This window comes from Macrotis lagotis, chromosome 4 (assembly GCF_037893015.1).
Source record: "Macrotis lagotis isolate mMagLag1 chromosome 4, bilby.v1.9.chrom.fasta, whole genome shotgun sequence".
NCBI lineage: Eukaryota > Metazoa > Chordata > Mammalia > Peramelemorphia > Peramelidae > Macrotis > Macrotis lagotis.
Window position 1 is genome coordinate 74,687,512 of NC_133661.1, and position 13,294 is coordinate 74,700,805.

Sequence of the window (13,294 nt, forward strand, 5' to 3'; positions counted from 1 at the left end):
TCATTCAGAAAGTTAAAGGGAAACCAAACACTTTTCTCACTCAGAAAGGAGTCAGCTTTGATACATATATTTTTTTAAATGTCAGTGCACCCTAGTGGTGAAGGATGATTATCATTCTCTTACTTCCAGCTTGGATCCACCCATTTGGAATGGCTTAGTGAATAGAACACTGGCCCAGAGGTCAGAAGTACCTATGTTCAAATCTGGTCTCAGACATTTAATGATTGCCTAGCTATGTGACCATGGGCAAGTCACTTAATGCCATTACCATAAATAAAATCTTTAAAAAAAGATTTTAAATACAGAAATGAGGCCCTGGAGTCAGGAGTACCTGAGTTCAAATTCGGTCTCAAACACTTAATAATTTCCTAGCTCTGTGGCCTTGGGCAAGCCACTTAACCCCATTGCCTTGCAAAAACCTAAAAACAAATGAGAGAACAAATAACTTCAAAAAGACATGAAAAGGGGTGGCTAGGTGGCGTAGTGGGGGGCGCCTAGGTGGCATAGTGGATAAAGCACCGGCCTTGGAGTCCGGAGTACCTGGGTTGAAATCCAGTCTGAGACATTTAATAATTACCTAGCTGTGTGGCCTTGGGCAAGCCAATTAACCCCATTTGCCTTACAAAAAAAAAAACCTAAAAAAAAAAGACATGAAAAGATTTATTTGGATTGATAAGAATCACAGGAAGGATTTATATTTTATTATATTTTATTTATATTTATTAAGGACTTTTATAAATGAACAAATAGGTAATCTTAAATAAGTGTTAGGTGTCTGAGGTCACATTTGAACTCAGATCCTCCTGACTCCAGGGCAGGTGTTCAATCCACTGTACTACCTAGCTGTCCCTGTAAGTAGGTAATTAGTAGAACAATAGAGGCAACTGGTGGTGTGGTAATCAGAGTACTAGCTGGTCCTGGATTTGGGAAGATCTGAATCAAATCTGCCCCAGACACATAATAGGCTGTGTGAGCATGGGCACATCACTTAAACCTCTGTTTTCCTCAGTTTCCTTAATTGTAAAATTGGGGATAATAACATCTACCTCCCAGTATTGTAGTGAAGATCAAATGGAATAATAATTGTAAAAATACTTGGTATAAAAAAGAAAGAAAGAAAAAAGTACTTAGTATAGGGCTTGATATATAATAGGTATAGCATATAAATGCTAATTCCCTTCTTCCATAAATAAAAGTGAAATAAGCACAACTGGAGAATAATTTATATAATTGCAACATCGTATAAACCAATAACTTGGAGAGATACAAGCAATGGTCAATACATTGAGCATCCCAGTGGGCTAAAAATGAAATATGCTATCCAATACAAGGAAGTGATGGTTCTCTGTTGCAGAATGAGACTTACATATATTTGTAAATAGCTTTTGAGGAGATTTGTTTTACTTAACTATGCATAACTCTTACAGGAAGTTTACTTTTCCCTTTCCTTCTTCTTTTTATCAATGCAATGAGGGAGGGCTGTGCACTGTCTCATTTCATTCTTACAGCACTTCTGGAAAATGGTTGGGAACCATTTATAGAAAAGTACACTGGGACTCTGTGAGGTGATTCACCTATGGTCACAGAACTCATAAGTATCAGAACAAAGCTTCAAACACTGCTCTCTGTTGTAACTCCAAGTCCACTGTTCTTTCCATTACTCCATCTCGTCTCAAAGGTTGTTCTAAATCACCACCCCTGAGTGAGCATGAGGGCTCCTCTGGCAGAAATCCTTTCTACCAGTCCTATCTTGATATGCTGCTATTTATTCCCTGGCTGCTTCCTATGGTTTGGAAGATGTAGGAATCTGGATAGTTGATCCTGCTGTTCCTCCAGGTCAGGCTGGAGCAAAATATTTTATAGAATCTTCTGATCTTTTGATGCTATTTTTTCAGAGTGAGATGAAATTTAAAAATAAATGAACAAAACAAAACTTACAACTACCCTCTCTTCTGCCAGTTACTGCTGTTCTCTCCTTAAACATCCCTTGGGGAAGTCAGACATGTAATAATTCAAAGGAAAAAGAGAAAAGAAGAAAAGAAATCTCTCAGAAGCTGATTTAAAAGGCCAATGAGGTGAGAATGTTTAAGTTAAAAGGAATGAATATTATGGTTTTGTGTTTTGTTTTTCAGGTGAGAAAGTGAAGAAAATGTAGTGGGAGCTGCTGTCTGGGATGACCTGGGAAAAGGGAAGATCTAATGCAAAATGTGAAGTCTTTACTGTAAAAAGAGCACATAGGATTCTGGGTTGGTTTTGCCTCCTGTTGCTTCCTGGGAATAGCTTTGAGTGGGCTCCAGCAAACTGTTCTTTTTCCTTCCAATCCTAGCTGTTTTCTTTGGAAACAGTCAAGAGTGATTTAGAGGAATTTCATTCATTTCCCCCTCCCCAGAACTGAAACTTTAGGATAGACTGCAATTTGTTTCTGTTCAATAAGGTTGTTGAAATCTATCCCATTAAACTTTAATCATAGGACCTTCATATGGTTCCTTGAAACTTTGCTCTCTAAATTAACTTCTACCTGAGTTCCTAACCGTTTTGGATTCAAGGATCAAGCATCTTTGAAAATCTACCTAAGAAATGTCTAGGTTGCTTCTGTGGCAAGTATTAGTCAAATTGGCAAGGGAAACATGACAGAATATTATTTATGCAAAAATTATTTGAGACTGACACCTTCTGCATCACTGCAGCCTAAAATGCAAAAGTACAAAAGAATTTCTGATTTCCCTGGTCTCCTTCAAGTCTCAGCTAAAATCTCATCTTCTAAGAGGCCTTTCCAGACTATCTTTCTGAGATAACCTCCAATTTATTCTGTATATACTGAGTGTGTATGTAGTTCTTTGTGTATTGCTTCCTCTATTATTGTTCAGTTACTTTAATGTTATATTTAATTTCATTGATAACTTTTGTTTCTGTATCTTTTTAACATCCAGATTTTTTCTCCCCCCCATGCAGTGTACTATCCCTTAAAATAAAAATAAAGAAACAGTTCAGCAAAATCTATTAGCAAATCAACCATTTCTGACAATATATGTAATACTCCATCCTATAGTTCTTTACCTCTACTGAGAAGGAAGAAAAGTATACTTTTTCAATAGTTTAAATCATACTTCTAATATAAATTTTATTACATGAATTATGTATATAATGTAATATGTTATGCAATATATAATAGATTTAACATTATTCCATAATTAATTATATATCCCATTTTGTTTTCTGTTTTCTGTTTTTTCATGTACATTATTGTTGCTATATAAATGTCCACCTACTTCTCTAAATTCTTCATATCCAGTGCTATTATGGTATAAGAATAATAATGATCTGGTCTCAGACACTTAATAATGACCTAGCTGTGTGGCCTTGGCCAAGCTACTTAACCCCATTTGCCCTGGAAAAACCTAAAAAATAATAATAATGATGATGATGATGATGATGATGATGATGATGATGATAATGATAACTAATATTTGAGGTTTACAAAATGCTTTACATCTAATTGTCTCATTTGCTTATCCATTTCACATTTCATGCACATTTGTCCCACTTCTAGTTCTTTGAACCACAAAGTGCTAAGGAACATCATGGCATATATGCCTAAAATTTTCTTCATAAGTTTTTAGAATCTCTTAAAATGCAAAAAAATAATTAGCTTGAGTAACATCTCCTGGGGGGGTGTCTTTCCTATTGGTCAGATCTGTTAATGCTTTCCCCTTTATACATATATATATATATATATATATATGTATATATATGTATGTATATACCACTTTATGTATATATTTTCTCCCCAAGTAAATGGTGAGCTCATTAAGAGCAGGGACTATTATTGTTGCATTTCTTTATAACAGTGTCTGGTATATAGTAAACATTTAATAAAATCCTTTTAATTGATTAGATTCATAACTTCATATTGCTCCTCCCGACCCATAATTTAATTTTCTTCTCTATTTTTTAACCAAGATAACCAAAGATTCATCAATTTAATTAGTATTTTCAAAACCCCTGAATACACAGCATGGTTAGAAACTCTGAAAGCTTTTTGTTAAAACACATCATTGCCATCTGTTTTAGGACACTCCTTTCATTTTCATAGTCTTATTTCTCACTTTGAAAAATTTCTCCTCTAATGTCACATACCATATATTTGTTTTGGTAGCAGAGTGGGGAGAGTGTTGAACTTGAAGCCAGGAAGACCTGAATTCAAATTTTGCATAAAACATTTCTTAGCTATAATATAGCTATAATAAAGCAAGTTAGATAATCCCTGTTTGTTCACCTTCCTTATCTTTAAAATGATAATAACCTCATCTGCTTGCCAGGGTAGAGGATAAAATGAGAAAATATATGTGCAATGATTTTATGGTGTAATATAAATGATAATTATTATTATTGTTATTATACTAGGGCATCTGTGGGTAGAGTGACAGGCCTGGAGACAGGAAGACTCTCTTCCTGAATTCAATTCTGAACTCAGACACTTTCTAACTACCTAACCCTGGACAAGTTATTTATTACTGTTTGCCTCAGTTTCCTTATCTGAAAATGAACTGGAAAAGGAAATGACCAATAAGTCTTATATCTCTGCCAAGAAAACCCCAAGTGGGGTCATGAAGAGCCTGACACAATTAAAAAACAATGAACAGGGCCACCTAGGTGGTACACGAGATAGAGCCTTGACCCTGGAGTCAGAAGGACCTGAGTACAAATCTGACCTCTGACACATAAGGTTTGTCTAGCTCTGCGACCTTGGGCAAGTCATTTAACCCCATTGTCTTGCAAAACAAAAAAAAAAGGAGAAAGAAATGGGGGTGGGTTGGTCATATAATAAAATGAATAGTAAGAGACTTCAGAGATTGTATAAACTATTACAACCATAAGACATGCACCACTGGTAAAGTTTTATTTCCAATTTTATTGAGGGAAAGGACACTGGGTCAAGGGATAAAATATAAAAATATAGATAAATTTTAGATTTTCAGTAGTCTCAAATAAGTTACTCATTCAGGTTCTGAATATTTATCATCTAATGTCTGAGAAGACGTGCAGAGGTGCTGGTGACCTTGAAAATTATAAATAGAGTATTTAGCTTCTTTTGTTATTATTGTCCTCGATCATAATCACTGAATATAGAACTGTCTTGTCTCATTCTATAAATTTTTCCTTGCATATGAGTTCATGTAAATCTTCTGATCCTTCTTTCTAGCTATCACATTCAACATGTCTTATAGTGCCGTAACAGTAAATTAACACCACCACGTGCTTAACTATTTCCCGATTGATGGACAACAACATTGCTGCTGGTTCTTCATTGTAACTCTGATGTGTGCTTCAGATCTCTCCATCTAGTCTTAAGTATGCTTAGTGTGTGCTGACCAGGTCCAATTGGAAGAGACTGAAAATGTATTTTGAACTGGGAAGGAGGTCACAGATTATACTTTCAAAGTGAAGTGAATTCATGCTCACCTGTTCAACTATTTTTGGCTCAGAATTAAAATCAAATAAGACACTACTAGTCCATATAACAGTTAACAAAAATGAGCTTTCCTTAGCTATAGGACAGCAAGGACAATCAGATTCAGGTGAGAGCAATCTTCCTATACATTGGCTGCCTATTTAGTTGGTCTGTGGTCTGAAGTTTAAGAGTGAGTTCTGACTTCTTGTGGAGCTCTTGGCTCTTTTGTGCTCAGGTCACCACATAGCTCTGACCTTTAAACTCCTTTGCTATTATTTCAGTTGTTTTTCAGTCATGTGAGATGCTTTTTCTAACGTGGAAATTTTCATGACAAAGATACTGGAGTGTTTTTGCCATTTCCTCTTCCTGGTCATTTTCCAGAAGAGGAAACTGGGACAAACAGGGAAATGACTTGCCCAGGGACACAGAATTAGTAAATATCTGAAGTCATATTTGAGCTCAGGAAAATGAGTTTTCCTGACTCCAGTATACCTAGCTGCTCTTTAAACTACTAAATGAATTAAATTCCAGTACAGTTTCAATTTAAATTCCAAGGACAGTCTCAATTTAGATTCCAAGTTCAATTTCCTTTTGAGGAAAAAATATAGTTTAACTTGAATGGGACATAGATTGAGTAGACTGCTCTTATCACACCACACCTTTGATAATGAAGCTCTAGAATCTATGAAAGGATTTTCTATTATTTAAATGACTTTAAAGCTGTTCCTGGAAGACCCTAATTTTAGGGGTGCCTAAAACCTGATATAGGCAGCATGGAAAGAAAGCCTAGAAAAATAATTAAGGAAAAAAACAAAACAAAACAAAACAAAAAATATATAAAAAGAACAATAAGCAGTATAATCATTCCCTGAAGGAGTGACCAATTTTGGAAGAGCAAAGACCAGAAATCCCAAGCTTCTCTAGCCAATCTTTTTAGGTCATCATAGGACTTCTAAAATAAAGTTGTGAGGATGAATAAGAGCAGTACCAGAAAAACTTAGGGCTTCAGGTCAGACTAGGACATTCCCTATAAAGTCAACTGGCTGCAACTTGGGTTGGAGACTCTCTAGGAAAGGGGCTTAAGAGATCATTGTACTCTTGAGTGCACTCTGTCCCAAGCTCAGGGTGGATGCTGAGAATCAACCTGCACCAATTGCCAATCAGACATCAAGTCACCTCTCAACATCATTTCTCCTTGCTGTTCCAAGGGATAAGTATTGTCTTCCAATAGTAGGAGTTGGCCAATGAACACCAGATATTATACTTGGAAAGAAATCACAAATTCCAATGAGCAAAACACTATGCTGAACCTGTCTTTGTCACTATCCTTAACAATGAAATGGTCATCTCTAAAATTAGAGACTTAAAAAACCCCTCAATTTGCTGCTCTTGTCATGGTAAAAGGCAAATCTCTTCCCCTTCTCACCACATGCCTATACAGAAAAAAGATTTCCTCTGAATTTTGCATTAGTACAGTCATCCATCTATGCCTTAAAGAAGGGAAGGAAGTTATAATATGACTGGAAAAGATTGTATAGACACAGACACACTCTGAGGCTAATTATCCTCATTCAATAGGGATTAATCACAGCAGTAAGAAAGAAACTTGCAGAAGTAAATTTAATTTGTTCTTTGCCTACAGATGATGCAATCAAAGTAAAAGCCCAAATTCCACTTGCTCTTAGATTCCCAGGGTTGCCATTGGCTGGTCAGTTCCACCCCTTATTTACTATAGTCATTGCCACTTTTGGGTACATGACCTGGTGATTCATTAAATCCTCCATGGCTCTGTGGGGCTTCACCACTCTTGCCCTTGTGGCTCTTGTCTTTTTCTTGTTTTTCCAGTTAGTATGGAGCAAAGGATACAGAACAAGGCTTCCTCCTGGCCCAACTCCTCTGCCCATCTTGGGGAATATACTGCAGTTGAAGTCCAAGAATATCCTCACATTTGTAGACCAGGTAAGGGGGCTCTATCCTATGATTCGATTGGCAGTATCCATCATATTCCAACCTTGGTTAACTCCCATGATGTTTAGAAATCATATTAATGGTCTCAAATTCAATTATTTCAATTCAATTTAATTTCCAGTATCCTCTATATAACAAGATGCTAATCTGGATAATTCTGGGAGTACAAAGATTAAAAAGTAGAGAGACCTTACATTCTACTAAAGAAAATCAACAAAGAAAACCAACTACAAGTTGAATATGAAGTAAAGACAAAATCATTTGGAATGGAGAATGAACTCTATCTGTTAGGAAAGTGAAGAAAAAGTTCCTTATCACTGGCCCAAATACTTAGCCAGAAGGGATCTAAAAGATCAGGGGTCTAATGGTCTCAATTTATAAATATAAAAATAAGTCCCAAAAGCTATGAATTGGCCAAGGTTACAAAGACAGCAACTGGAACATTCAAAATCAGTGCTTTTTCTACTGTCCTACAATGACTTCCCTTAAAAGATTGTTTCAGCTGAACCTTAGAGAAAGATAAAGGTTGCAAGAGGCAGGGGTGACGAAAGTGCACCCTCCAGGAACAGCCTAAACAAAGATGGAATGTCATGGATAGGGAACAACAGGGAGGCCGAAACACAGCTTTGTGGCAAACTTGGACAGAATAAAAGAACTATTTCAATTAGTTGATCAAACATTTAGAGTTACAATGGACATCCAGTCTAATCTCTTTTTATGGATGAGGAAATCAGGGCCAAAATAAATGAAGTAACAAGATTATCAGGGTAAAATATAATTATTTCTACTATCAGGATTCTACAGAATCAGAATTCCCAGAAGTTTCTGGGGGAGGAGGGAGAGTATTGAATTATTATATATAATTAAACTCAAAATATTACCTCATTTTACCCTCTAAAGAATAAATTTATGCTCAAAACAGTATATGGAGGCAGCAAGATGGTGCAGTGGATGGAGCACTGGCTCTGGAGTTAAGAGGATCTAAGTTCAAATCCAGTATCAAACACTTGATACTTATTATCTAGATGACCCTGGAGAAGTCACTTAACCCCATTGCTCCACAAAAACCAAAACCAATCAGAACGGCAGTCCTGGAAGGGAGATACTGTTTCACTTTTTGTCTTGGATCCTTGGCCTCTCACACAGTTGGAGTCACATAGAGGAACTTCAGGGATACTTGTTAATTGAGTGCCATGTGAGCATTTTCCTAATCTTCCCCCTCTTTTTCAAAAAAAGAAAAAATATCAAACCAAGTAACATTAAAAAGGGGGGTTTCTTAATGTTTTCGCAGCATTTCTGTAGAACTACTCTTCTCAAATTAATCAGTACGCACTGTTCATAACCTTTGATTCAGAAACGTTGCTGCTGGAAATGTACCCCGAAGAGGTCAAAGTCTAAAAGGAAGGTCTTACATGTGCCAAAGTATTAATTGTAGCATTCCTTTTCATGGTAGAAAAAAACAGTAAGCAAAGCCAGTGGCCATCAGTTGGGTAATGGCTGAGCAGATTGTAAAATTGGAAGATTTTCTTTGTCCCATGGGAAATGACAAGCACAAAGAATTGAGAGAAATGTAGGGTGATCTGTAGGAACTGATACAGAATGAAGGAACAGAACTTGAAAAATAAAATGAACAACTCAAATAATTAAATTAAAAGGTCACTAAAGTGAAATCCAGTGACATGAAATGATAAGGAGTAATCTGGACCCTGAGAAGACATGAAAAAATGTACCTCATTCTTATCCTTGGACTAGTGTGATGTAATGGGCTTGAAACATGTATTGTTAGTCATGTTCAACATGTTGAGTGAATTTGGTTTCTTAAAAAGGAAGAACTGAAAACAACATCAAAGCAAAAGGCACCCAAAATATAGTTAGATCAAAAATGAGTGGACTGGGCTAAAAAAAAAAAAAATGAGAAGTCAATTAGCTCCTCTCTAGACCTTACAGGAATAGAGCTTGAATCCCATTGCATAATTTTGTGGGAGGCAGGAAGAAATCAGTTTCTTAATATAAGATTTTGTTTTCCAAAGTCTAATCATTAAGAGGATGAAAACTGTGAAGGACTACAGAAGATAAGTTCTTCTCTTCACTCTATTCTTTTTTAATTAACTTTTTAAATTTTTTTTCCAATTACATGCAAAGATAGTTTTCAGCAGCCTTCCTTTTACAAGTTTTTGAGTTCCATTTTTCAACCACTCTCTTTTCCTTCCTCCTTCCCCATAGCAGTGAAAAATCTGATATAGGATGTAGAAGTATAATCATGTTTACTCTATTTCCCATTTAATCATATTGAGAAAGAATGAAAACCAAAGGGGAAAAAAGACAGGAGAAGAAAGAAACAACTTATAAGAATTTTTAAAAGTGAACATAGTGTGCTTTTTTTTCTTCTTTTCCAAGGCAATGGGGTTAAGGGCCTTGCCCAAGGCCACACAGCTAGGTCATTATTAAGTGTCCGAGGCCAGATTTGAGCTCAGGTACTCCTGACTCCAGGGCCGGTGCTCTATCCACTGTGGCACCTAGCTGCCCCAACATAGTTCACTTTGCTCTGCATTCATACTCCATATTTTTTCTCTAGATAAGGATGGCATTTTCCATAATGGTCTCTCAGGATAGTCCTTGATTACTGAACTGATGACAGCAGCTACATCCAACATATTTGCTCAGCTCAGCATTCATTTAAGCAAGTCTTTCTAGGCTTTTCTGAAGTTCAGCAAATCATGATTTCTTTCAGAATAATAGTACTCCATCATATTAATATACCAAAACTTGTTCAGTCATTATCCAATTGTTGGATATCCCTTCGATTTACAATTCTTGGAGCTGCTATAAATAATTTTGTACGAGGGGGTGGCTAGGTCATGCAGGGGACAGAGCACCGGCCCTGGAGTCAGGAGTACCTGAGTTCAAATCTGGCCTCGGACACTTAATAATGACCTAGCTGTGTGGCCTTGGGCAAGCTACTTAACCCCATTGCTTGCAAAAGCCTAAAAAAATTATGTACGTGTAGGTCTTTTTCCCTTTTTTTATGATTTCTTTGGGATATAGACCTAGTACTGGTATTGCTGGGTGAAAGGGTATGCAGTTTTATTGCTCTTGGTTATAGTTCCAAACTGCTCTCCAGAATGGTTGGATCAGTTCACAATTCCACCAAAATTGCTTTAATTACCATCACTCTTGCATCTCCAAATGTTAGCATGTATGAGAAAACTTAAGAGACATAGAATGGTACCCATACTTGCTGTTCATTTTTACATAATAGATTCAGGCTCAGAATATTAGATTTGGGAAGCATCTTGTAGAAAATGGTGCTCATCCTCCTTGGATAACATAGGAGTCAAATGAGGCCAAGAAATGTTAGGTAACAATGACATCCAGTCCAAGCTCACATTTAGGGCCCCTCCAATGAAACTACCACTTTGATTCACTCTTTAGAGCCAGAAATAGTGTATTTTAAGTTTTTAGTTTTGGCTCTGTCAAGATGAATACCCTTCAAAATGTCTCTAATACCTGTGCCTTCTTTCTACTCTTTCCCTGTTCTCCAATATAAAAGTTCTCTATACTCAATCTTAAAATTTCCCTGACATAACCTTTCCCTTACCTTCCTCACCTCCATCTTAAAGACCTACCCTTGATCATGCCAGGTGAACATGATTTCTCCCTGTGCATGACCATGATTCTTTTCTTGCCAAAAACAGTATAGGGGAGATTCAGTTTTATTAGGCATCTATAGTGTCCTATCTTTTATTCTTGACTCTAATCTATTCAAAAAACTTTTATTTATTTCCTATTAGAGTCTATATTATTCAAGACATGTGGTACCAATTAACTTCATCTCTAGGGCCTTCCATAAATACTTACTTCTCATCAGGGTACCCAAGTGATAATGAAGCAAATCTTAGAGTGAACTTTATGACAACAAGAAAGGCTTCCCCTTAAAAACATCACTTGTGCAAAAATATTCATGGCAACACTATTTGTGGTGGCAAAGAATTGGAAATTAAGTAAATGTCCTTCAATCGGGGAATGGCTTAACAAACTGTGGCATATGTATGTCATGGAACACTATTGTTCTATAGAAACACGGAGGGATGGGAATTCAGGGAAGCATCTAAGGATTTGCATGAACTGATGCTGAGCGAGATGAGCAGAACCAGAAAAACTTTGTACACCCTAACAGCAACAAGGGGGTGATGATCAACCTTGATGGACTTGCTCATTCCATCAGTGAAATAATCAGAGACAATTTTGGGCTATTGTGATGGAGAATACCATCTGTATCCAGAGAAAATTGTGGAGTTTGAACAAAGACCAAAGACTGTTACCTTCAATTTAGAAAAAAAAGAAAAGCTGTTATCTTATTACATAAATTTGCTACATCTTATACTTTATGTTTCTTCCTTAAGGATATGATTCAACTTAGATCAGTGTATACCATGGAAACAATGTAAAGACTAACAGAATGCGTTCTGTGGAGGATGGGTGAGGTAAGCAAGAATAGGGGAAAAAAATTGCAAAACTCAAAATAAATAAAATCTTTCTAAAAGAAAGGCTTCTGTTGATCAACTGTGATAATTTAGCTCTTCTCAGCAAAACAATAATTAAAGACAAGTCTAAAAGATTTATGGGGGCAGCTAGGTGGCGTAGTGGATAAAGCACCAGCCCTGGAGTCAGGAGTACCTAGGTTCAAATCCGGACTCAGACACTTAATAATTACCTAGTTGTGTGGCCTTGGGCAAGCCACTTAACCCCGTTTGCCTTGCAAAAACAAAAAAACAAAAAAAAATAAAAGATTTATGATGGAAAATGTCATCCACATGCAGAGAAAGAATTATGATGTCTGAATGCAGAATAAAAGTATACTGTTTTCACTTTTTTAAATTCATTTTTTATTTTTCTTTCTCATGTTTTTTTGTTTTATTCTGATTCTTCTTTCACAATATGACTAATATAGAAGTTGTTTTAAATTATTATGCATATATAACCTACATAAGATTTTGGAAGGAGGGAAGAAAAAAATTTTACAAAAATGAGTGCTGAGAAGGTGAAGTCAAGACAGCAGTAAGACCAGGATGTTGCTTGAGTTTTTCCTAATTTACGCCACAAACAATGTTAAATCAAGCTTCTTCACATATTTTGGAGTGACAGAACACAAAAAAAAGAAAAAGTGAAACAATTTTCCAACTTCAGGATTTCAGGAAATGTCTGTCTCACTTGTGTAAAAGGGAAGCAAAGTCTGGCACACAGGGAAGCTCTTAGCCACAGTGCAGATCAGCACCAAAGTCCTGGCTCAGCAGATTAGTGGCAGAGCAGACCAGCTGTGAGGGTCCCCAAGGCCCAATGCAGAAAGCAGATTAAGAGTCCAAGAAAACTGGGAAAACCAAGTTCAACTAGGCAGGTCACCCCAATGCAGGGAGCAAACCATAAGCAACTGAGGCCCCACCAGGGAAAGTACACTGGCCCCACCACAAGAAGCTTGGGAAAGTGACCCATGTGCCCATGAGCAGGGTTCAACTTTAAAAAACAGAAAATAGTTTTTAAAAAATTAGTAAGAAACAGAAAAGAGCCCTGACATTAGAAAGCCATTATGGTGACAAGGAAGATCAAAACATTAACTCGATAGAGGACAGTGGTAAATACTGACTTGTGAGGCCCCAAAGGGGTGAATGAATTGATTTCAAGTGCAAAAAGTTCCTTCAACAGCTTGGAAAAGGAAGTACAAAAATTGGCTAAAGAAAACAATTTCTTAAAAAAATCAAATTCACTAAATTTTTAAAAATCCATTGAAGAAAATAAAAGTACATTAAAAGTAGAAATGACAAAATGGAAAAGAAGGTACCAAAGCTAACAGAAGAAAATAATTCCTTAAAAATTAGA

At 36.5% G+C, this 13,294-nt stretch overlaps 1 protein-coding gene across 1 annotated transcript in view; it reads left to right on the forward strand.

Moving 5' to 3' along the window:
* Positions 1–7,210: 7,210 nt before the first annotated feature.
* Positions 7,211–13,294, forward strand: part of LOC141521049 (cytochrome P450 2C23-like) — a 28,963-nt gene continuing 22,879 nt past the window's right edge. The window contains exon 1 of the mRNA XM_074233162.1: positions 7,211–7,411. Within this exon, the coding sequence (XP_074089263.1) occupies positions 7,235–7,411 (177 nt within the window). The 5' untranslated portion in view covers positions 7,211–7,234. The remainder of the gene's footprint in view (positions 7,412–13,294) is intronic.